Below are 22,816 nucleotides of genomic sequence, written 5' to 3'. Positions count from 1 at the left end.
GACAGGATGGGAAGGAAGAGAGAAGAGATGGGGCTTGAGCTTGGGGGGGGTGGTGGTCCTGAGAAGAATAAGGACTAAAGCTGAGGCTGCTTGGGTAGCTGGAGTTTAGGGTCTGGTGGGGTGAGTGTTCCAAGGCAAAACTCTAGTCTTTTCAGAGCAGATAGCGAATTCTACTGTGAGTAAATGTGCCGGGGAGAGGAATATTGTACAGCCTCTTGGCTAAGTAGTTATTTAAAGTCATTGTCCAGCCTTCCCAGCAGGAGGTGCTGTCTGGGGTTGGGTCGGAGAGCTGGTCCTGACAATGCAGAGAGATGATGCCAATCAAATGAAGTATTAAAGAGTTTGGCAATAATGGAGCCATTGGGTTGGTGCCTTTTGTTAGAAGAGTAACTGTAAATCATAAAGCTCTCTGCTTTTTTCTCTGTAATTCCAGCCCTTTCTTAGAAGTGGCTTCTCAGCTGCTGCCTAGGGATGTTTAATGCTTTGCTGTTCTCTTGCTGTTTGAACCCTCTGCTGTGCCTGGCTGCCCTCCCCAAACCATCTGTCCTGCTCATGATGTTTGAAGGTGTTTTGTGCATGTATTTGCTCAGTGGTATGCAGCAAACAAACCGAGCTGGCAAAGACCATTGTTCAGGCCTGAGATAGTATATTGGCAACATTGAGCTGTTGCATGGTGCGCAGCAGGGAGCATCAGGTGGTTGTGCTCCAGTGCAAGTGTAGGCAGAAACCATAGGTGGGTGCAGGTGAGGGTAAGTCATCAGCTGAGGGTGACCAGATGTCCCAGTTATATAGGGAGAGTCCTAATATTTGGGACTTTGTCTTATATAGGTGCCTATTACCCTCACCCTTTGTCCCGATTTTTCACACTTGCTATCTGGTCACCCTATTTCAGCCTGAGTGCTTGTGAGACTTAAGTCCCCTGCATGCCTGGTCCCTTCCCTGCAAGAGCACAGGATAGAAAAGGGGTGGGGCAGAACACTGGTGAGTCTAAGGAGATCTGGGTTAAGTACGGTCCTCTTCATGCTAATGGAGCGCTGAGCTGCACACTCCCATTATAGGCCTCATTCCTGATACTAGGTGCCAGTAACCTTGCAGCTGTGCAGCAGTATCTCATCAATGCAGGATAGGGGTTCCCCACATATTCCCTGTCCTATGCAGCACCGGGCACTCCGCACTTACACATTGCTCTGCACCTCTGCTGCACAGGGCCAAGTCCAAGAAAATCCTGCCAATGTTCCTAAAGCTCTGATGCCCAGACCAGTACAAAGCCTGGTTCTTCTGCCTGGTGGTGGGGTCTGTCTTCTGGGACAGTTACAAAAAAGAGGCTGGAGTGGGTGTACAAACCTCTCATGGGGCTATTTTCATTTGAAGCCTTGATCTCATGTATTTGGGAAGTTTGCAGTAAGGTCTGTGGCTGGGATTTTAAATTGAATTTGGGCGTAGAGGGCTTGCAGCCTTGTATCTGCAACTTGGCAGCCTAGACTAGAAGAGGGTGAATGAATGGCATGGGGGAGGGAGGAAGCAACAACTGCGCGCGCGCGCACACACACTGTGTGTGTGTGTGTGTGTGTGTACGCGCAGTTGTTGCTTTTCAGAGCTGAACGACACTCCTAGCAGTGGTCTATCCAAGAGCTGTACAGTGTGTCTTTGCTTATTCTAGCAAGAACTGCCTTGTGGCCACACACACATCATCTTCTATCAATGCACCTTGCCACTTACATGGAATGGCTTTGCAGCTGGAAGCTCTTTTTCAGTGGGAGTTAAATTGACTGGCAGTGTGAATGCTTCACCCTCCAGAATAACTATTCCAGCACTGTTAGTCCTTTCACTGCTATCCCATCCAGCATCAATTCACATCTAAAGTTAGCTGTTTAGCTTTCTGTATTCCACTGCTCTTGAGACATTTGGACCAAATGTCCCCTTCTCTTTAAATGCTATGGCAGATGTCCAGATCTCTATTTGTGACTTGCTTTCATTACAACACACGGAGTCTGAAGCCATCACAATCATCTTGCATTAGGGTCCCATAGCAGTGTCAACTAGCTAATATTACCCATGCCGTATTATAGTGGGTGCAGGTAGTGCCCCAGTGTATAGCTGAGGCTGGCTTCCAGCATCCGTTCTAATCCTTCTTTTATAGTTTGCTTACACTCTGATTTGTTGCTTTCTGAAACATATGCCTTTTATGGGTAAAATTTTCCATGCTGGGTCTCGGCTCAGCAATGAAATTTTCAAAAAAGTTTTAAAGCAACATCTGTTCAGAATTATGTTAAGAATTTTTTTCATCAAACAAAAATGCCTACCTAGAATTTTGAACATGCATGATTCCAAAATAGTAGAACTGATTTCGTTCAAACTTGGCTTGTTTTGTAGGTCCCTTGAAACTTACAATTCATGCCAAATCTAAAGACTATGTGGAGTGCACTGAAATTTATTCTACAGCAGGTTTTGTAAAAAAATTCCAATTTCTTCTATTGTATGACAAATAATTTATATCAATAGACCATATTTTTAAGTATGAGCACAAGGATGCTTCAGCTTTCAGCCACAATTCTTTCTCAACCATAATGCTAGTTTTTGTTCACCATGGAACATGCTCCTGTTGTACTTGAAAATTCTACATGTGTAATACAGGCTGATTCAGCATTGCTGCGAGGAAACAACTGTATTTCCCCAGTTAGGGTGTTTAAAGGTCCTGCTTTCCTGATATAGCCATGTTGGCAGGCTTGGTTGAAACATGGTTCTATCTTGCAGTGAGATGACACCTTCATTGTGTCCTCAATGGCACTGGAACCCTGTTAAGGTCCCATTTACACTGCATGATAGAAACTTGTTTTGGCTCTCTGTTGGCGACAACTTTGTGTTTTATTGTGCATGCATGTGTCTGGGTGTGGACAGGAGCAGCGCCAGAGTTTCTGGCGCCCTAGGCAGAATTCGGGGGGCGGCATTTTGTGCGCTCCCCACGGGGCGCACGGGAGCTTCCAGTTCCACTCCCATCGCGCTGCCGAAGAAGAACCTTCCGCCAAAATGCTGCAGGCAATAGCGGCAGTCATTGAGCTGCTCAATTGCCTGCCGCTGTTTTCCGCGGCACGTCAGCAGAAGGTCCTTCTTCGGCGGCGCGACGGGAGCGGAACCGGAAGCTCCCATGCGCCCCCTGGGGAGTGCACAAAATGCCGACCCCCCGAATCCTGGCGCCCTAGGCAATCGCCTAGGGTCGCCTAATGGAAGCGCCGGCCCTGAGTGTGGAGGTATTTCTGACAGTGTGCTGAGGTCTAGCCAAAATCCTCTTAGCTCTGGTGAGGTGTCCTGACTCAGGGTTGAGATACTTGCTTAGTGGAAAGCTTGGATTCCATCGTCTCCCTGGCTTACCAGGGCCTCACAACTTCAGCTAACTATCTGGCTCTAGTGAAATATTGCAGCTAGCAAAGCTCCTTGAATTTTACTGGATGGGAATGGGAAGAATATTCCTAAGCACATTCTCTCCCTCTTGCCACTCCCTGGAGATCACATGCCTCAATGCTCTGCTGACCTTTCATGTCAGCAATGTGGCAAATAGCCAGCGTCCTTTGCCCCAAATCTGCACAGGCAGTTTCCGCACCTCATTCCCAGTGATGGTGTTTCCATCTATCCCCACTGCATGTGCCTGCTTGTGTGCGTTGCCTTTTCCCTTTCCCAAGATTGTGTAGCCATGTGTGTTTGCAGGTTTACTAACCCTTTGTTCCTATAGCTCAAGAAGAGGTGAAAGGTAAGTGGGGATGAAGCTGTGATGGGTTTGGTTTCAGACTCTACTGGCTTCCTGTTCATTTAAAGCCCCAGTTCAAAATCACCAAAGGCCTCCCTGCCAAGCTCCCAGAGCTTTGACTCTGCTGACCTCCCAGCATATCTGACTTTGTCCTTTTCTCTCCCTGCCAACACTCTTCTCACTGCTGGTGTGAGAGCCTTCTCCTCTGCAGCGCCTGCTGTCTAGAAAAGCATCCTTCCAGCCCTCTGCCTTTCTGAAGCTCTCCTGATCTCTCCCTCCCCTTGAGCTATTATTATTTAACTCTGTAAAACCTTCTGGGCTGCAGTTTGTATGAAAGATACTACACAAAATAAAGCTATGTTTGTATCTCTTGCTTCTAAGCTGCCTGGTTTTCTCTTGAACTGAGGGGAGATGAGAACCTCTTTCTTGTGTGTTTCTGACCATGACTCCTGGCTTGGACTTGTCTCACTCCACAGGAAGATAACTGCTTAGCGCTACCACACTCTGCCTGTACCTGCTGTGTCCTGAGGCCACCAAGGTCTCTTTGGTTTGTTTCTGCTTCAGGGAGCCCTGTAGAGCCTGCCTTAAATGGTGCAGAGGGGGGTGCCTAAAAGGGAATCCTGGGGTAGCTCTGAGTGGAACATCCTGGGATCTCTTACTGGCAGGGCTGTGGTAAAGGGCTCATGGGGCAGCTGCCTTTCTGACTCCTGAATGGGGAGAAGCTGGGTTCCACTTTTGCCTCTAGGTCTAATATCCTGGCCTAGCAAACACACCTATTTGGGGAGAGAAGGGAGGGCCCAGACCCATATGCCGCTCTAAAGGGCAGCAGCCTACAGTACCTGCCTGTCTCTCTTCCCCTGAGCACTCCAGACTAACAATGAAAGAAGAGATCTCCTTTCAGACAGGCTCAGGAGGGCTCTCCAGGCTAAAGTCCTGTCCAGCGCTTGTGGGATGTTGAAGTGTCCGGTGTACTTGGGTAGGACGACGCAGCAGTGTCTCCATGCAGCACTTCACTCTGCAAGCCAGGCCTAGGGGTAGCAGTAGCCCCTCTGAAGCAGGGTCAGCTGTACAGCAGGAAGCTTTGTTCCAGGGACTATGCATAGTGCTGAATGCCACTCTGTTGAACAGGGCCCCTTCTCTTGAGTTCTGTTCTCTGTCCAGAGTGCAGGCCCATTGAAGGCTCCACTCCCAGCCAGTAAAATTCAGTGAGTGGCCTTATGTGACAATGGTGGTTAAGTTCTTGTTGTAACTGAAGGGCTGACACCAGGAGCACACGCAGCAGCAAGGGCCACAGTAGTAAGGAGAGGTGCCTACGATTCTGTTACAGCAACCCTGAAAGGTCAGGGTAGTATAGGAAGACTGCTGCTGGAGCGGCGGGGGGCAGGATTTTCCTTTAGGCCTGTGTGGGATTGTCTTATAAGGGCTGAGTTCTGGCTCTCCCAGTCATTCCCTAGGGAAATAGGAACATAAGACTGGAAAGGACCTCCTGGGTCAAGTCCAGCCCCCTGCTGCTTCAAGCTGGCAACCCTGTCATACAATCCCATTCATAAATTTATAAAGCTCTATTTTAAAACTAGTTGGGTGGTTTGTCCCCAGCACCCCTTCCACCTCCTGGCCAGGGAGCTCTTCTAATTAAGCAGCCTAAATTTTTCTTCTAAAAGGCTTAATATAGTTGTTTTCTTTCTTCTGGTGAAGAAATATAGTATTTAAGCGCTGAGCCTTGAAGATGGGCTGGAGGTGCCAGCCCTGAGGCCTGAATGGGGGGTAGGGTGGGGAGAGGGCGAGCAGTGTCAGCACTCAGCTTTGAGTTGGGCAGGGGGAGACCATAGCACCGGTGCTGAAGTTCCTGTCCTGTTTAAATACACTGTATGCTGCTTCATTAGTGCTTCTCCCCCACCACAGGGTGCAATTTGCCTCCCTTTCCCCCAAGTGCTGCTCTGCACTTCCCCACTTGGAAGCTCCATTTGCAGTGGAGGCGGAGTCCTTTCTCTAGCTGAGCTGGCTGTGTGGGGCAAGATCCAGGTCCATAATGCTGCCATGACTATGTATTTACAATAGTCCAGGGGGCTGCCCAAGAAGAAAGGGGCCCCTGCTCTGCCTGTTCCAACACCCCTCACCTGAGCAGTGGAGCTGTCTGGGGTGAGGGAGCTGGTGCAATCCTAGCTGAACTCTAAAGAGTATGGTCTTAGCTATTTTTCCTTGGGGCCTCTCCTTTCCTCTGCAGGAAATGTCTGACCCTCATGCATGATTTGTTGAGGATCTCAGGAGTATCCCAACCTTTGGGCTCCAAGGCTTGCACTGCAGCCCAGCCCTAGCCACCTGGTGCTCTAACCATGCCCCTTTTCTCTGATTTTGCAGAAAGCGCTGGAAGAGGTGCCTGGGGACAGCATTGCTCCTGTGGTTCTTGATGAATCAAAGCTGTGAAGGGGTGGGGTGGCAGAGCTGGGAGACACTGCCTACCACACCCCCCCCTTCCCATCTTTGTCACTTGCAGTATCCTTCTGGTACCCACACAGCATGGCATTGGGGGCAGCATCAGGGCTGGAGTCCAGAAAGCTGCTCATGGAGCCATCGGAAGGAACAGATCAGCCAGGGTTTCTCTCATCAGTCTGCTTTCACCTCTGTGTCCTGCTGTGGGAGAACCTATTGCTCAGCAGGAAAGCTTCAGTGGAGCCACGAGCCCCAAATCTGTCTGCTTGGGGCTCAGAGGAGCAGGCTCTGTGACTGCAGCACAGCACTCAGTATTTGGAGCCCACAGTGGCATTCCTCAAGTGGCCCTCGTCTCCCCTTCCAAAGAAGTGTACGATGGGTGGCCAAGTGCATCCTCTGAAGGAACCTCTTGGTGGAGAGAGAACTAGACAGCACTTGCTTTGTGACTAGCCCTGCTCTGAGTTGTGACCCTTGCTCTGGAAGTGATGGGTCTGCCCTGTATTCATAGTGACTGGAGCGGGTGGTTCATCTGGCCATAGTGTGGGGGTGCTTCCCCAGGCTCTGCAAAGTGCATGACAACTGTGGCCAGTTCCCATTTTTGTACAGGGACCTCCTAGCCCAGCAGATTTTTAGTTTGTGGACTAATGTGATTTTCTATTTTAATCAAACTTCCCTGATGGTTTTTGAAATTTTGTAGAGTAAAAATTTGTAAGAGGACTGGGGAAACACCAATCTGTGCCCTGGGCAGAGCCCAACTGTCAGTCACATCTTTTTGAGGCCAAGGCCTGGCACTAGGGTATGTGTTCAAAGTGCACCAGGGTCTAGCCCACCTTATGCTTGACACCAGCCTTCAGGGCTACTGTGACAACACTACTGAGTTAGACTGTGAGCTCCTTTGGCCAGGGACCATGTCCCCTTCCTCGGCTGGAAAGCACTTTACACAAGCACAAGGTTGGTGCTATAAAAATAATACACATTTTGTGGGAGCCTTCTGCTGCTACAGACACAAGGAGTTGTGCTCCTACTTCCCCTCCTCTCACCCAACTAGCTGTGGGAGGCAGGCTAAGGTTGCTCTAGCACAGGGCATCCTAAACTTTTTTTCATAAGGAACCACATCACCTGAGTATCTTGTGGATACTCCCCTCCCACTCACCATCAGCCCCACCATTTGCTGTTGCCTGCTCCTCCACTCACGAGCACTGACCTCATCTCTCTTCCCAGCTGCAATCATGTAGTTTGCCTCCCTTTTATTATCAAGGCCCCCCCCCGCCCCCAGTGGGTGAGAGCCACCTAGCAATTCCAGCAGTCAGTCACATGGAAAAGATTAGGAAAACAGTGATAGGTATTTTGAAGTGTCCTGGAAAAATTAATCATCCTCGCTGCCTTTGCTCTCCATTTTATCTCCCCTCCCATCTGTTTTGTTCCTCTGCCCCTTCCCCCCAGCTGCACATTTCACAGCCACCTAGTCCTCTGGGTCCCCTACTCCACTCAATATATTTTTGGGCATCCTATCTTGCTGCTGGCTAGCAGCTCAGGCCCCTGGCTTGGTGGAAGCAGTTCCTGTTTCCTCTCTTCAGTAGCCATGGCCTCTAGAAGCAGCAATTAGGCTGGCACCTCCTCATGTCCATCTGCTTCTGCAGGCCTCCAGGTGCCTCTGTTCAATAAAGAGCCTGGACACCTGCTGAAGTAGCTGGAAACAAGGAGAGCTGTCAGCACGTGACCTGTCATCTCTAAGGACCACCAGTAAGTGCTGTGTAGGCTGTAGTTTTGGAGCCATTAGACTGATGCTTGATAATGCAGAGTGTGCCCCTGGACCAGTATTGTCTTCCCTCTAAGTGGCCTTCCTCCACTGGTTACCCTGATTTATTATAATACAATTTTGGGGATTGTGGGAGTGGCTCAGGCCTATGTGATCTCAAAAGGCCTTGGGAAAATGTTCACTGGATTCCTTGTATTTTTAAATATAATTTGTATTTAATAGCTGTATTGGTGCAGGTGTCTGACAGTTGTCCATCAGTAATCTACCCACAGGGAGCCTACCATTGGCAGAGCTGTAAAGATGGTGCATACCATGCAGCTGTGTGAGCCCACTAATGGAAATGCAGAGGGACAGGCCCAGTTCCATGGTACACAATGGGCATTATGTGGTTAACACATCTCCCTACACAATTCCCTCTCACTGGAACTGCTGTGGTGGTTCCACTGAATAGGGCAGGGGCTCCTGCCCCAGAGAGCAGAAGCAATTGTCTGTTTACTAGTGCCTATTCTCCCCCATGTCCTCTCATATCCTCACTCCCTCTTCTGCACAACCCCCCCTGCCCTGATAACTCCCACCACCTGCTTTCCCCATCTTAGGCCTGGACCAGATCCTCTCTGCTTTCACAAGCAGCACATTATCACACAGTCTCTGCTGGGAGCTGGGTCACAGCCACATTGGAGGAAGTAAAGGAACAGCTGGGTTCACTTCATTCTCCCTCGTAAGCTAGGGAAAGAGGAAGAAGCAGCAATAGATTTCCACTGCACTTCATGTCCGTACACTGTGAGCAATCAGGCTGTGGAGCAGGAGATTGGAAGGAGGCCTTGGCCAGGTAGGAGGGCTGACTTACCCTCCAGCGTGAGGTGGGCTAAAGATGGCTGCTCCTTGTCACTCAGGCTGGGTCTCCATTCCTCACTCTCTCTCTCTAGTAGAAGGCAACACTCTGCAACCTCCACAGTTTTCTACTGTTTATTACAAACTGCCCCATGAACATAGACACATAATAAAACACCGCGGCACCAGGGGCTGGACTTGGTGTCTCCTCCTCCACGGATCTCCAGCAGATCATGGGTGGCTCTACTCCTCCTCCCTGCAGGTGCCCTGGGGCAGGGGGAGAACAGTGCTGGGCATGGCTGAGAAGTGGTCCTCTTGCCAGCCTGGGAGCTGAGGATGTCTCAGGCAATGCCTACAGTGGGACAGCCCCTGCAGGCTTGGGGCTGGGCTTTTATCACTGGTCACCATTAAAACACTGCCTGTACAGTTGAAATCAATTGCTAATGAAGAGTCCTTAATGAGAAGTCAAACTATGATCTGACTGTAGGAGGCCAGGGGCTGGAGAAGCAGAGAGGGGGCCAGGAGGTAAGATGGCAGGAAAGATGCGGAGTCAGCGGGCAGGTGATTCTAACATATGTGTGACCATTGGCTTCAGTTTTTCTTCTTGTTTCGTGACACTGCATCCACGTCCAGGTATTGCAGCCCAATTAACATGCCCAGGATGGAGAAACCTGAGACACAGATGGAAGGCAAGTGAGTGCCAGAAACACTGCCCACAGGAAGGGAACTTTACCTCTCCCCACCCCCTCATCTGAGCTCTACCCTAGCCTCCTAGCTCCCAGAGGAATCATGGAGTGGGCTGTACTTACTTGCCACCATCAGGGGTGCCAGGACACCAATCGTCGGGGCTGCTGTGCCGTAAACAAACACTTCAGAGAGGAAGTGGCCCAGGGCTATGAGGAAGGTCAAGAGTGTGATGTGATAGAGGCTGCCAAGAGCAGAGAGAAAGAGAGAGTGGTTAGTGGGTAGCGTGGAGTGGGGGCACAAGCCTGGCAGGGAGAGGAAAAGAGCAGGATGGGGAGAGCCAGCCCAGTCCATCCTCACACTGTGGAGTGAGATCCAATTCCAGCCTGGTAGGGGCAGGATGGGGAAACCACAGACAGGTCCCTTCCCAGCCTCTTTGGTGCCTGTGGCATTTTCTCTCAAGATCTTCCTTGTGCCCACAAAAGTATTAACTTTCACCATGTAAAAAAAGCTCTAACTGTTGTTGACAATACATTGTCCTAAACCTGGCCAATCAGGGCTAAAATGGCAGCTGAAAGTGCAAACATTACTGTCAAGGAAGGGGCCTAGAGATGAGTGTAGGATGCTTTCAGTAACAAGGGCTTAAAGGCTTGGTCCTGTCTACACTAAACCCAAACAGTTATCAACTCCAGTTGAGGAACTCTGGGAAGATCTGATAATTTCCTAATGTAGACCCTTCCTTATTCTGTAAAGTGACTATGTACCGATGGCCCCTTCTCATTTTGCTGGGCCCTTCCTATCAGGGTAGTGGAGTCAGAGCTGCCAACTTCTGTGACCAGTGGTGCTGGAACGAGGGGTGCTGCCACACCCCCATCTTGAAGTAGTAATAACAAACACCAAATACATGGTTTCCATCATCAGCACCCCCACTCTAAAAATTGCTCCAGCACCCCTCTCTGTGACTGAAATAAGTCTTTGCAGCTTTTTACTCCTGTTAGGCCAGCTGAGAGAGAATGAGTTGGATTCTCTTCCAGCCAATGCATCATAGTAAAGGATTCTGCTAAAGTTCCAATCTGTTACATCAAATGGCTAGAATGGAGCAGCACAGGTGGCACTGAGGACAGAATCTGTCCTCATGAACCTTCTCTACTGATGGTGTGCAAAAAGGAAAGCATCCCGCTTTACTCTCACAGCCCAGGGTGAGTTTTGAGAAGAAATGAGAAGAAAAAACATCTTTTTACTTGTAAACAGCAAATGTGATATGGACCTCACTGTGACACAAACATAGGGCCCATAAGGCATTTTACAGCTTTTCGCCGGAGAATGGCACTTTAAAAGGAAATCTGAATTGATCTGAGAGTACTGAGCAGGGGTAGGCAGGCAGGATAGGAGATGCCGTGGAGTCAGTGGAGAGGGGCAGGATTGCTCAGTGCACTGGAAAGAGAAAGTGGTCAGTCTGAGGCACAGAGCTGGACTGGGCTGAGAAGGAGGTAGGGGAGGCAGTGTCCTTACCCCTGTGGGTATGGGAGTGGGAGGCAGCTCCAGGAGGCCAGTGCTTAGGGTGGTGTCCAGCCCCCTGGGACTTTTGGGAAGACAACACAACCCATCTGTACAGAGGAGATGATAGAATGTCTCAGAGATCAGTGGCACTGGGAACTTAGCCTTTAAGGACAAGCATCACCTCCTTGTCCCAGAGCTGTTCAATGAGGGGGCACCACAGGAACCATCTTCTGATGTTGCAGGAAGGGGTCCAGCTGCAGACAGGTTTCACTGAAGCAGAGGAGATCAAGCGCATCATCAAGCAGATGTGCACGGATTGCCATTGTAGGGGTAGAGGGGGATAAGGTGTGTGTGTGTGTGTGTGTGCACAAGGGGAGTGATAAGAACTTGAGGGGACAAGGAATTGGGGAATGGTAGAGGCACCCCATGATACAAGAAGAGAAGCTGATTTGGGCTGTCTCTGGCCTGGAGCTGTCTGCAAATCCAACACCTAAGCTGATGTAATACCTGAGCTCTGCTGCCCTCTAGCAACTGCATTGCTGCAGACTCTATTAGAACACAAAACCCTTACAAGAAACAACCAGCTGGTCAGGATGTGCCCCTCCCATGGCAACTGCCAGCAGTCCCCTAACCCCCAGACATAACCAGCTGGCCTGAGTTCACCCCTCTACAAATATACCCAGCAGAGAGAACCACCAGCCTCCCATCTCCATCACACAGTCATTCATCCAGCGTGTACTAGAGATACATATGGAAGTCATCCTGCTCTGGCACTACTGCCAGTCAGAAAAGTTCCTCTATTACCAGAGGAATAAACAGCCAGCCTCAGTGCCCATCCCCTCTAGTTACAAAGACAATCATCAGCTGATGCTGGCCCCAATCAAGACAGCCCATGTACATGTGCTCCCTTCAGCCCCACAGCAGGGTGCATGACACGTGACTTGGGATGAGTTGCCATATAATCCTTAACAGAGCAGCCACTGGCAAACAGGCGCCATGCATCAGTATGATGGCAGTGTTGTTAAGCACCCAGTATCACCAGGGTAATGAGGCCACTGGGCTGAGGGTTCCAGAACGAGGATCAGAAACACTATAGCAGCGGTTCTCAGCTGGGGGTCCGTGGCCCCCAGGGGGTCCATGAGCCCTTTCAAGGAGGCTGCGGGGCCCTGTGGCTGAAGCTCTGATCCTTGGTGCCACCCTGTGGGGCTGAAGCCCAGATTCTCAGCGCCTCCCTGTGGGGCTGAAGCAGGGAGGCACAGGGCTGAATCCCAGAGCCCCGATGCTCCCTGTGGGGCAGAAGCCCTGAGTGCATGGACAGAGTTAGTGACATGGAGGGCATTGCCCCCTGCCCCCAACTGCAGCGCAAGATGACAGCAGTTCCCTGGGGCAGCTCCACACCTCCTGTGCCTCTCCTCTCCCTGCCCCCTGACCAGGTCGGAGGCAGGAAGCCAAAGCCAGAGCCAGGGAGCATGGGACAGCTGCTGCTCTGGCTGGTGCATGGCACAGGCAGCAGCAGCAGCATTTCTTCCACTCATGCTGGTGCCCTAGGTTGAAGCTGTTCCTCAGTTCCCAGACACCTTTGCTCCCGTAGAGGCAGTCGGTAAGAGCCGGCTCCGTGGCTGGCAGACCCTTCTGGGAACAGGGACTGCAGGGTAATCCTCCCAGCACACAGCCCCTAATACCCCTCTCCCTACACCCTGAGCTACCCCAGCCCACACACAGCCCCTAGTATCCACCTCCATGCACCCTGAGCTACCCCCCCTGCCTGCACATAGTCCACAGTACTCACCTCCTGCACCCTGAGCTACCCCCTTCCTGCACACAACCCCTAGCCACCCCCCACGCAAGTTGAGCTACCCTGTCTGCACACAGCCCCAAGTGATGCCCTACCTCCACCCTGAGCTGCCCTCCCACAGCCCCTAGCAAATCCTCCCTCCTCCCTGAGTTATCCCCCACCTGCACACAGACCCTAGCTACCCCATCCCTGCACCCTAAGCTGTTTTCAAACATTTTGAGCAAAGCCCCCCACCTTTGAGTTATACATTTTGGTTGCGCCCCCGCCCCCCGAACCCAGACAGGCTGGGTGGCCTGCTGAGGTGAGTCAGGGGATGGAGGTGGCGCTACCTTGCTGGACTCCACCATGCGGAGGTGGCTCAAGCCCCACCTGCCCTCCCCCCGCAATAGAAGTCAAACTATGCCTATGCCCAAGGCCTCCCCACCCCTGCTGAGCCCTTAGAGAGAAAAAGGTTGAGAACCCCTGCACTATAGTACTTAAAAGGCCATCTCAGATCTGGTAATTATTAGCTTGATCTGAGAGTTGGGTTCAAGTGAGTGGCCTTTCCTCCTGTGATTCAGGGGGCAGTAATTAAACCTCTTACTCCAAGAGCTACCCCATAAAGGATACTGAGAGAGCAGTGATTAATCCCCCATCTTGAGCTACCTGTTAAGATGTTTCAAGGGAAGACTGTCTACCCCTACCCCAAGAGGGGCCCAATAAGGGGATTTCAGGAAGCAGCTATTGACAACCCCCAGAGCTGCCGCATAAAAGGACAGGAGAGAGCTGTTATAGCAGTGATAACTGAACACTATGGGGAAAAAGGGACACCCCTTCTCTGGTGTTTCCCTTACATACGTCTTGTTGCGGATGTCAATGGCACAGGAGCAGCGAATCACTGACGAGAGCAGAGTCCAGATGCCAAAGGTCCGAGCTTGGAGACCATTCACTGTGCAGAGAAGAAGAAGAAGAAACAGATGAGGAAAATGAACGTTCCTTCCCATGAGCTACCATCTCTGCAGGCTGGGCAAAGTGCTGGAGGGAAGGAAGAACATGGGATCTCCTCTCAGCTAGTGCAGTTACATCCACAGCAAGTAGGAGAGAACAACAAGGTTTCCTAGATGATTAAAAGGCAGCTGAGCGGGTTTTTCTGTAGCTGTTGGGAACCATGCACCCTTTCCAGAAACAACAGACCTCAAGGGGGAAAAGGAACCATGGCTGGTTCCAGCACTGAAGAAGCTGTACTAAGATCACGGAGTTAAAAGGGCATTGTTGTGGATGCTGAACAATGCTGTCTGTTCTCTGCTGCCTGGAACTGCTGAATAGCAGCATTTGCAGGCTTGGTGAGAGGGTCGTATCTAGTCCCAACCCGACTGGAGAAAGGGTTCCAGATCTTGGCTGGCAGGTGATCTAAGGCTGTAGAAGATGGTACAGTGGAGACAGGTTGGCACTCTCCAGAGAAGATGTGGGCTCACTGCTGAAGAAGGGACGGTGCTGGTTGCCCTTGTGAGTTTTGGCTAGCATATGGCTCATAGGAGGTTAAGATCCAAACTGTGGCTCACTTCTGAGATGTGGACAAAAGTCCTCCAGGACTTGGGTCAGGATGTTGATACATGAGGTATAGCTGATATGGTAATGCCTCCTGATGGGCAGGAAGGGCAACCTGGGCTCCTTACCAAGGCTGGGTTTGCCCGTGTACAGCTTCTCGGAGAGGAAGCTGTGATCACGAAAGCTCTGCAGTGTGTTCCCCATCGCAATGATGGACACCATGACCAGCCAGCTGCGCAACACGTTCAGAAAACGGCTCATCATGCTCTGGTACCTGCTCTTTGGGACAAAGGCAGGAGATCAGCATCACAAAAGGAAACCACATGGATTCCACCCCCTAGAACGCTTCCACTTAAACCAGGGTCCAGACTTTTCTACAGAAAGTCCCCTTATCTTCCCACAGATTCCCATAAAGAGACCCGCCCCTACCAGATGAGGCCTGCACTACACTCCTCATAATGCAAAGGTAGAAATCTGTATGTCCATCAAAAGGGGATGGAAAAGTATTATGCTGTCTCACTGTGGGAGGTCACTAATTGTCTGGGTCCTGGGCCAAACTTGACCAAGTGGGTTCTGTTCAGAAACCTTTGGTGCATCCTCTCCACCTTCCTCTCTCCCCCTGATTGGCAGCAGCAGCTTGCCACATCACCCCAAACAGACGTCTGCAAAACCGATAGTGTATTGAGCTCCCTGTATGGCAAAGCTGGGCAATGACCACCACGATATCAAGGCTTTGACGCCCCCATTAATGCATCCTATTCGCCAATGCCAGTGTAGGGATTTGCACTCCCCGATCCACTGTCCCAGGGCTTCAACCCACTTTGCTTCCTCTTGTTCCAAATCTGTCACACAAGTCCCCCAACCCCTTTCCGCCCCGACTCCCATCACCTCCCTATCGCCCTTCCCCAACAGATCCCCCAAGCCCATCCACGTCCAGCCCTCCCACGATCTCCCCCAAGCCCCTGCACCACATCCTCTGACCAGCCCTCATGCCACTGCACACCTGCTCGCAGCCCCAGCGACTCCCCACCTCTATACAGCAGCACCCCCGCCTCTGGATGCTCTGCGCATTGATTGGTTCCCTGTTAGCCATGCCCCTACTCTGATTGGCTGTTAGACCGATCGCTACTCACACGCCATGTGGATTGATAGACACTACACGAATCAAAGACACTAAGGAGGCTCCGCCCCTGAGGCGCGGAGACGTAAAATATGGGCCCAGCCTATACGTCGGCTTGATCGGTCGCCATGTTGGAGGAGGCGGAAGCTGCAAGTGGTGCGGGCAAAGCGTGCGCTTGCGCCTTGCTGAGGAGGGAGTGCAGCGCAGCCTTTGCGCCTGCGTGGCTGGAAGAGCGAAGGGGGGGGTGCCGCTGGCGCCTGCGCAGCAGGGAGTTGGGGCGGTTGCCTGCCTGTTGGTTGTTGTAGTAACCGGGGAAGCGTCGGGCGGAGGGAGCTGCGGCCGCCGGGGCTGAGTTGCCCGGAGCTCAGCCCCCTCCCCGGGAAGACGAGGCTGTAGGTACGGGGGGAAGGCGGGCGGCGCCCGGCGCGATCCCAGGGAATCCTGGCACTCGCGAGGGTTCCCAGCGGCGGGGGAAGCTGCGGCCGCCGCCCGGCAGCCCGGCGGGAAGCCTGGTGTCCCGGGCTCGCTAGCCCCGAGGCGGCTGCGTTCGGCGGCGCCAGGTGCCTCCCCGGAGCGCGGCCGGGCCCCTTGGTGGCAGGTGGGGTCGGGTGAGCGGGCGGAGTGGGGAGGGGCCGCTGCCCTGGGAAGCCCCTTATCCCAGGTAGCCTGTGGTGCCCCCGGGCCTCACCGCGGTGCTGGACTCTCCGCGCATCCCGGACCGACCCTTCTGGCCGGGCTAACGGGGAGAGTCGGAGGCTCCTGCACGGGCAGTGACCAGAGGGCCTGGGCCAACGCGGGTCGGCACCAGGCGGCGTGGCGGTCCAGTCCCTCCTTCGTAGGCGGTAAAGCCCGAAGAGGTTTGACTAAAGCATGTCCCTATAAGGAAAGCCTTGGCGGAAGAAAGTGCTGAAGTAGCCAGACCTTTTCCAGCTAGTCTCTGAATCAGGCGCACAGGAAAGTAACTTTCTCCCCTGCGGTGCTGAGTCAGCCCAGTGACACTTTGGCAACTAGCCTGGGACTTCCTGCACTGGAGCTGATAGACCCAGGGAGAGGGGTCTCAGGAGATTCTTCATGATAGTTGAAGGCCCCAAAGGAGTATCACAGTGACTAAAAACTAGCAGTGCTATCCATCTCCAGTAAGTGCAGTCAAGTGTCCTGGGCTAGTGGCCAGAACCCCTGATGGTTCAGAGGAAAGTGCAAGACCTGACCGTTAAGGAAGTTTCTTCCTGCCTTCTGGCAGCAAGTAGGTTGGTTTATGCCCTGTAGCAGCAGGGTTTATATCCCGTGTAGATTTGTGTACGGAAACAGTTGAGGTAGTGCTGAGTTGACTCCTGTCTCTAGGCTATTCTGCTCAGTCATATACTCATACTTCTGATGATTATTGCAGGTAGCTGCACTGGCTAGATCCACTGATTCTATATGAAAGGGTCTAAGAGACCACTGTGACTGGGTTGCATGAAAACTCCCATAGGAGATGCCAGTTGGGATGGCTCGGGACATGGAGGAAACTGGCTCGTCATCAGAGGAGGAAGAGGTGGAAGAAGGGCCAGAGTAAGTAAAAACATACACTGTGCCTGAACCTTCATTATGCTTCACCTGGAATGTACTGGGGTCTTTGGAGGATATTTACTTATCTAGTGTGACAGCTGCATTCTCTCTGTCCCCAGATCTTTTCTCTGTCCCCACATCCTCCTGTGTGCTGAGGAGGGAAATAGATGGGGTGGGTCTTGGGCTTTTAATAATAAAGAAGGATCAGGGTCACATGGTATGTTGGTTAGGTGCAGAACTCCTTGCTTTGGGAAGCCTAGAAGGACCCCCTTTTCTGTAGAGAGGGAGCCTCTGGAAGGGGATGAGGCCTTAGCTGTGGGGAGGGATAGCTCAGTGGTTTGAGCATTGGCCTGCTAAACTCAGGGCTGTGAGTTCAGTCCTTGAGGGGGCCATTTAGGGATTTGGGGCAAAAATCTGTCTGGGATTGGGCCTGTTTTGAGCAGGGGGTTGGACTAGATGACCTCCTGAGGTCCTTCCAACCCTGATATTCTATGATTTCTCTTGCTCCACTCATTTTCTGGCTTCCTATCTATTGGTACATTCTTTCATGACTCACTGGTGTCCCCTTCTCACCTGGGGTGGATTCTCTTTGGTGCCATTCAGGGAAATATGGGTAGCCCCCAGTTCTGCTGGCTGCATTTGCTTTGGTTTTCACCTGTGGGAGCACAAAGAATTGCAGAGCAGCCTGCTGTGTAATGTAGGGCATTCGAGTGCTCTTGCCTCCCATGTTCTATTTAAGCTTAATAGGAAGTATGTTACTTCCACTCATCTTTGAGTTCTTGTCAGCCCTAACCCCCAGCTTTGTCTAGCATCTCCTTCCATCTCTGCTGCTCCAGAGTTGTCCATTTCCAGAATGGTGTCCTGCTCCCACATTAGCTGAGTTTGCTTTAACAAGCTAGGTTCCCTTCTTTCTCAAAGATCACTCTCAGCATAGCAGGGACTTGGAGGCAAAGGCTTCCCCAAGCTGACTATGCAGAGGGCCTCTATTTATTGCTCCAGACAAAATCGAGCTGGCCAGTTGTCCTACAGCATCCCAGGGAAGGGGTAGCAGGACCCAAGTTTGCGTCCTTCAGTCTCAGTGTCTGCACCAGGTGACCAAGGTCATGTTAGGGATGAATGTGAACAGTCGCTTGGAGGATAGTCTGAGCCCTAGTGGTCTCACTGCAAATCCTCAGGGCAGAGCTTAACCTAAAGCCTCTTCATGCTGTCTTGGCTCTATTCCCACTTATGTAAGGTGCTAGCCTGGCTCAGACTTGGTGCTGCTGCACAGTGGCCTTGGGTGAGCAACTGAATTCAACTAAGGGTGGGTGGGAGGATTCTGGGGCCAGATAGGAGGGCTCAGGCATGAATGGTCTGGTCTGGTGGCGTGAGGGAGCACGGATGGGGCTTGCCTTTATTTAGGGAAAGGCAATATTTGTTTCCCTTTCAAATGCAGCACACTTAGTCTGATACATAGGATGGTCTATGGGGAAAAATCTTTTCTATCCCAAGTGGGGAGGGGGCCCATGCAGATTACTTCTTTACCTCAGTCTTGAGACGGAGCCCATATAGGAGCCTTGTGCACCTCTGTCTAGAAATGCAGAAAGCGGGGGAAGGTACACAGGTACTTCTCTATGCATTTGTAACCCAAGGGTACAGACAAGTATATTACTGAATGATGTTTTTGTTTTGTTTTTTTTAAGAGTTTATCACTGGTGAAAAGTGGCAGCCTATTTTAATACTGGGTTGGTGGACAGGTGAGGGAGGGACCACTAAGCCCAGAACTCAACAGATTCAAAGAATGATAAAAACAGAGATGGGGCAGTGTGTATAGGTCACAGGGATCTAGCCGGGGCACAAGCAAGAGAATCCTGTATAATGCCCACTGCTCTAAAAAGGAGCCCTTGGAGACTGAATCCTTTGTGCCTCACACAGTTGTGCCTTCCCCTGCCCTGAACAGAATTCAGATTTTATGGTTCTTTCAATTATCAGCCTTTCTCCTGAGATTGTAAAGGTGGAGGGGGGGACAGTTGTGCTGGCGGTTTTGTGATGTAGACACCTGTTTAGTGGGAATTGCATTGAAGCCATGGATTTATTTCATATTGGCTGAACCATCTTCTATTGGTCAGAGACAAGCTTTAGAGCTTACACAGAGCTCTTCCTCAGGTCAGGTCTGAAGAACATGTGTGTGTTAAAAAGCTTGTCTTTCATCAATAGAAGTCTGTCCAGTAAAAGATATTGCATCACCTATCTTATCCCTCTAATATCATGGAACCAACACAGCTACGATTACACTGCATATTGCCTGAACAGATTTTTGGGGTCCACTATCAACCTGGGTGGGATTTGAAGCAAGAATTGGAGGTGAGAGGCTCTATTCCTACCCAATACACTGAGTCGTCATATATCCTGGAATGAGTTCTACGGTGACCAAGGGTAAACGCTTCCAGGGGTAAGGCTACATTAGGAACTTCGAATATTCTCTCCCTAGCACACAGTCTGATGCAGGCCTAGCAAACTAGCTGGTATCTGCTGCAGTGTTGTCAGCTCAGACCCTGGACTTTAGCCTCACCTAATAGGGATGTTGGTCAGGCAAAACAAGCAACATTGCTCTGGTGTGCATCTGAAGAAGCTACAGATAATGCCAAAAATCTTACATGCTCTGCATATCCACCATTCTGTATGTGTCTTTCTCTTTGATCCATGTAGATCTAGAAGATGTTCTACACCCTCCCAGGGTGTTTGCTTTTCTGTAACTATTCATGTTTGATTTCCCTTAGCAGTGAGCTATGAGGGCTCTGAGCTTTATCCACTTAATGACAAATTTGCTTTTTGTGCCTTTATATTGACACAATAGCTTTCAATGGTTTGTGCTGCATTTCTCTTCAGCTGCGTAGTCTTGTCACAGCTCCAGAGGAGTGCCCCCTCTTGGCCAGTCACCAGACTGCTTAATCCCTGGGTATTTTAATTACTCACCATGAATGGAGACCTGCCATTGCTACTGTCCTAGGATCTCTGGACACACTCTTAGGGTGCAGATCTTCTTTCTAGCACTCCCGCCTAAGAGGTGCAGTCAGGTGGTCCCTTGCCCAGTCTCTAGACTCAGTGCTGACCCCTCAGATTTACCCTCTCCCAGAACTCCAGTTGGGTCGGTGTTCTGGACCCACAGTTTATATCTTCAAGGCACATATGGTAGGTATAACATGTTAAATGCAGACACCGTGTATAAGATTCTAAACCCAAAGTTTTCTTCTCCACTTTCCCACTCCTTGCAGACAAGTTGGGGAATTACTTTCTCCCAGCCCCAGCTAACCAGCTGAGCATATCTCTTGTCTGGTCAGACTACAGTTGTTAAAGTTAAGTACTTACCATTGTCCTTAGTCTGGTGTGGACATTCTATAGGTTGTCAGTCCATGCTGGATATGGATAGAGGAGCATTCTGTGATAAAGCAGTTTCACAACTTCAGTATCAACCAGGATTCATAAGTTGTACAGACAAATTCACCAGACTTGGCAACTCTTGTTGCAGGCTTTTCCCTTCCATGTTCTGGAACTGGCAACCTCAGTGCAAGTAAAGCAGGTCCCTGATCTGCTGATAGATATGGTGCTCCTTCCTGGTGTTGAGCCTTCGAACACATACAAACATCAGTGTTTTTGCACTGTGATAGTCTGGGGCTTTAAGGCAGTGTCATGTTGACACTGCATAGTGAGATGTGGCCAGTGCTAGGCAACAACAGGGCACTATCAGTTTAGCCAATCTTAAAGTTACTGTTTGGTACAATACAGTTTCTGCTTCCATTCCTGTTGCCAGGCTTGTCTTGTAGTGTTCTGTGTTTAGGTACCTCAACAAAAAACTTTTTAAAAATCTGCAAAACCAAAGAGCCAGAAGCAAGACTGAAGTACAAAAGGAGCTATGCCCAAACAGCTAAGGGTTGGACTGAACTGGGATCAAATTGAACAGATTGCAACTATTCTCCCATTTTAATAGAGGCTACTGTTCCCAGTATGCAATGTGGCCTGGCTGCTTGGCTCAAAATAGATTATTGGATTCTGGCACCTATAGTCTCCATAGGCGGCTGAGTGGCCATGGACAACTTGTGGAATTCTGGACTGCAATCTTTTTGTCTTTGACACAAGTTAAAAAGAGAGGGTGTAGATAGCATCACTCGTTGTGTAGAACAATGTGTGATTCCTGTTGCTTGTTTAATTTCTGAGCCCAGGATGCCAGCACAGTGGCCACTTAGTGCACTTGGGAGTATAGATCTGAAGCAAGGCAGCAGTGCACTGGTATGCAATCCTTATACAGTGGAGTGGCTCCTGCTTTGCTTGGGTTGGTGGGGCTAGGAGTGGGGATATGGTGCTATTGCTGTATTCCTCTGTCCTTGGGTGTGGCTCATGCTTTGTGTAGAAATGTGATTCCTGAGACCTTTAGCGGAGAAGGGTGAGGCTCCTCTTGAGGTCAAGTTGTGCAAGTTACTTAACCAGTTAAAGTCATATCAATTAAATATAAAAGCCCAAGATAAAATGAAGGAGGGAAAGAAGAGATGTCAGGAGGAGCTGTCTGGATTGGTTGTGTTTTGGGATTGGTCATGGTTTGTTCTTGGTCAAGCCAATGCTGTCTGAAAAACATCCCCCAACTAGAAGCCTGTGTTATGGAGGGTGACTGTTCTCCCTTGAATGAGACCTGCTTTGTTCTGGATTGGACTAAAGCAAAAAAGGTGGTTTTGGGTTAGGATTTACTCATACTTTAAGCTAACTTGTGCCTGCATATCACACTTGCAGGCTGGTGTGCAAGCCTGGGAATGTATGACACTGCTGTGGGGGGGACTAACCAGGACTCCTTCATAGTGAGTAATCCACTGTGTATCCATGAGACTCAGTTGCTCTCATGTTGTTAACCATCTCTGTTGCAGGGATCACCCATGCATCATGTGGACTGGTGGCTGCAGGAGGATCCCCATATTGGTGTTTCATGCAGAAGCCATTCTGACCAAGGACAGTTACATCCGCCTGATTGGAGGTGGGTGCAATTACCTGTGCCAACTCTAGGCCTGCTGTGGTGAGGAGAGGGGCTGTATAGCCTCCAAGCAGGTGCCTTCCTCCTTTTTGAGGTGGGGGAAAAAGATGTCAGGAGAGACTGTCTGGATTGGCCATGTTTTGGGATTGGTCACAATGTTTTCTTCTTGTTCAAGCCAGTGTTGAGAGCCACCTGTTTGGAAAACATTCTGCAACTAGAGGCCTGAGTTGCGAAGAGTGGCTGTTCTCCCTTGAATGAGACATACCAGGTTCTGGACTGGACCTAGTTGCCTCTAAATAGTTCATTGACCTGTGTTTGTATTAGAATCTAGATTGGGGTGGGCAAACTACAGCCCGTGGGATTGCCACTCCTGTGGCACTTGGGGCTAAGGCAGGCTCCCTGCAGCGGCCAGCACCACTTCCCTGCAGCCCCCAGGGGATGGGGGCAGAGGGCTTTGTGTGCTGCCCTTGCCTGCAGGCACCCCCCCACCCCCCGCAGCTCCCATTGGCTGGGAATGGGGAACTGTGGCCAATGGGTTCTTTGGGGGAGGTACCCACAGGGGAGGTGGGGCCTGTGGCATGAACCAAACAGTCTTGGCTGCATGGACCTATTTTGAGGTGTGCAGAAGATATTGGGATAACACTCTGAAGTGTTCCAAAAGAGCCTATGAAGAGACCTGTAAAGAAATCAGGGGTTTGTTGGCAATCAAATACCTAAAAAGTCTGAGAACAAATGGTACCTCTTGTGTCATAAGAGACTGGCCTGACTAAAGGCAGGTATTTGACCACTGAGGGATTGGTATAATCCAATGATACATCACCATGTGCTGTTCCACTTGGAGTTGGTCAGGGATCTTGTGTAACCCTGTGCTTTGCCAAGTGCTA

The 22,816-nt window shown here is 50.7% G+C and overlaps 3 protein-coding genes across 12 annotated transcripts in view; 2 read left to right on the top strand and 1 right to left on the bottom strand.

The window, feature by feature from the left end:
- FLVCR2 (FLVCR heme transporter 2) overlaps positions 1-8,152 on the top strand; it is a 58,854-nt gene extending 50,702 nt beyond the window's left edge. For 2 of the 3 annotated variants that reach the window (XM_045014673.1, XR_006578981.1), the window contains one exon: positions 6,101-8,152. In XM_045014673.1, coding sequence (XP_044870608.1) covers positions 6,101-6,166 — 66 coding nt within the window. In that variant the 3' untranslated portion in view covers positions 6,167-8,152. The remainder of the gene's footprint in view (positions 1-6,100) is intronic. The other variant, XR_006578980.1, reaches the window with a different exon arrangement.
- A 732-nt stretch (positions 8,153-8,884) lies between these two features.
- On the bottom strand, positions 8,885-15,493 carry ERG28 (ergosterol biosynthesis 28 homolog). Of its 4 annotated transcripts, none has more exons than XM_045014677.1 (5): positions 15,272-15,339; positions 14,397-14,547; positions 13,579-13,669; positions 9,572-9,690; positions 8,885-9,433 (listed from the first exon to the last, which is right to left on the bottom strand). In XM_045014677.1, exons 2-5 carry the CDS (start codon positions 14,530-14,532, stop codon positions 9,354-9,356), a joined length of 426 nt encoding a protein of 141 aa, XP_044870612.1. In that variant the 5' UTR covers positions 14,533-14,547; positions 15,272-15,339; the 3' UTR covers positions 8,885-9,353. The 4 variants fall into 4 exon arrangements, with proteins under 4 accessions (XP_044870612.1, XP_044870613.1, XP_044870614.1 ...); XM_045014678.1 differs by having other exon boundaries at positions 14,397-14,542; positions 15,272-15,325; XM_045014679.1 differs by having other exon boundaries at positions 15,250-15,272.
- The window catches only part of TTLL5 (tubulin tyrosine ligase like 5), a 233,541-nt gene continuing 220,543 nt past the window's right edge, over positions 9,819-22,816 (top strand). Inside the window, exons 1-3 of one of the 5 annotated variants that reach the window (XM_045014664.1) lie at positions 9,819-10,645; positions 16,776-16,939; positions 21,829-21,935. In XM_045014664.1, coding sequence (XP_044870599.1) covers positions 16,863-16,939; positions 21,829-21,935 — 184 coding nt within the window. In that variant the 5' untranslated portion in view covers positions 9,819-10,645; positions 16,776-16,862. Of the gene's footprint in view, positions 10,646-15,464; positions 15,545-15,658; positions 15,785-16,775; positions 16,940-21,828; positions 21,936-22,816 lie in introns of those variants that run through there. The other 4 variants (XM_045014667.1, XM_045014669.1, XM_045014666.1 and 1 more) reach the window with 4 other exon arrangements.

The sequence above is a fragment of the Mauremys mutica genome, chromosome 4 (assembly GCF_020497125.1).
Source record: "Mauremys mutica isolate MM-2020 ecotype Southern chromosome 4, ASM2049712v1, whole genome shotgun sequence".
Lineage (NCBI taxonomy): Eukaryota > Metazoa > Chordata > Testudines > Geoemydidae > Mauremys > Mauremys mutica.
The sequence above is the reverse complement of the archived record's forward strand: the minus strand, read 5'-3'. Positions and strand labels throughout refer to the sequence as shown.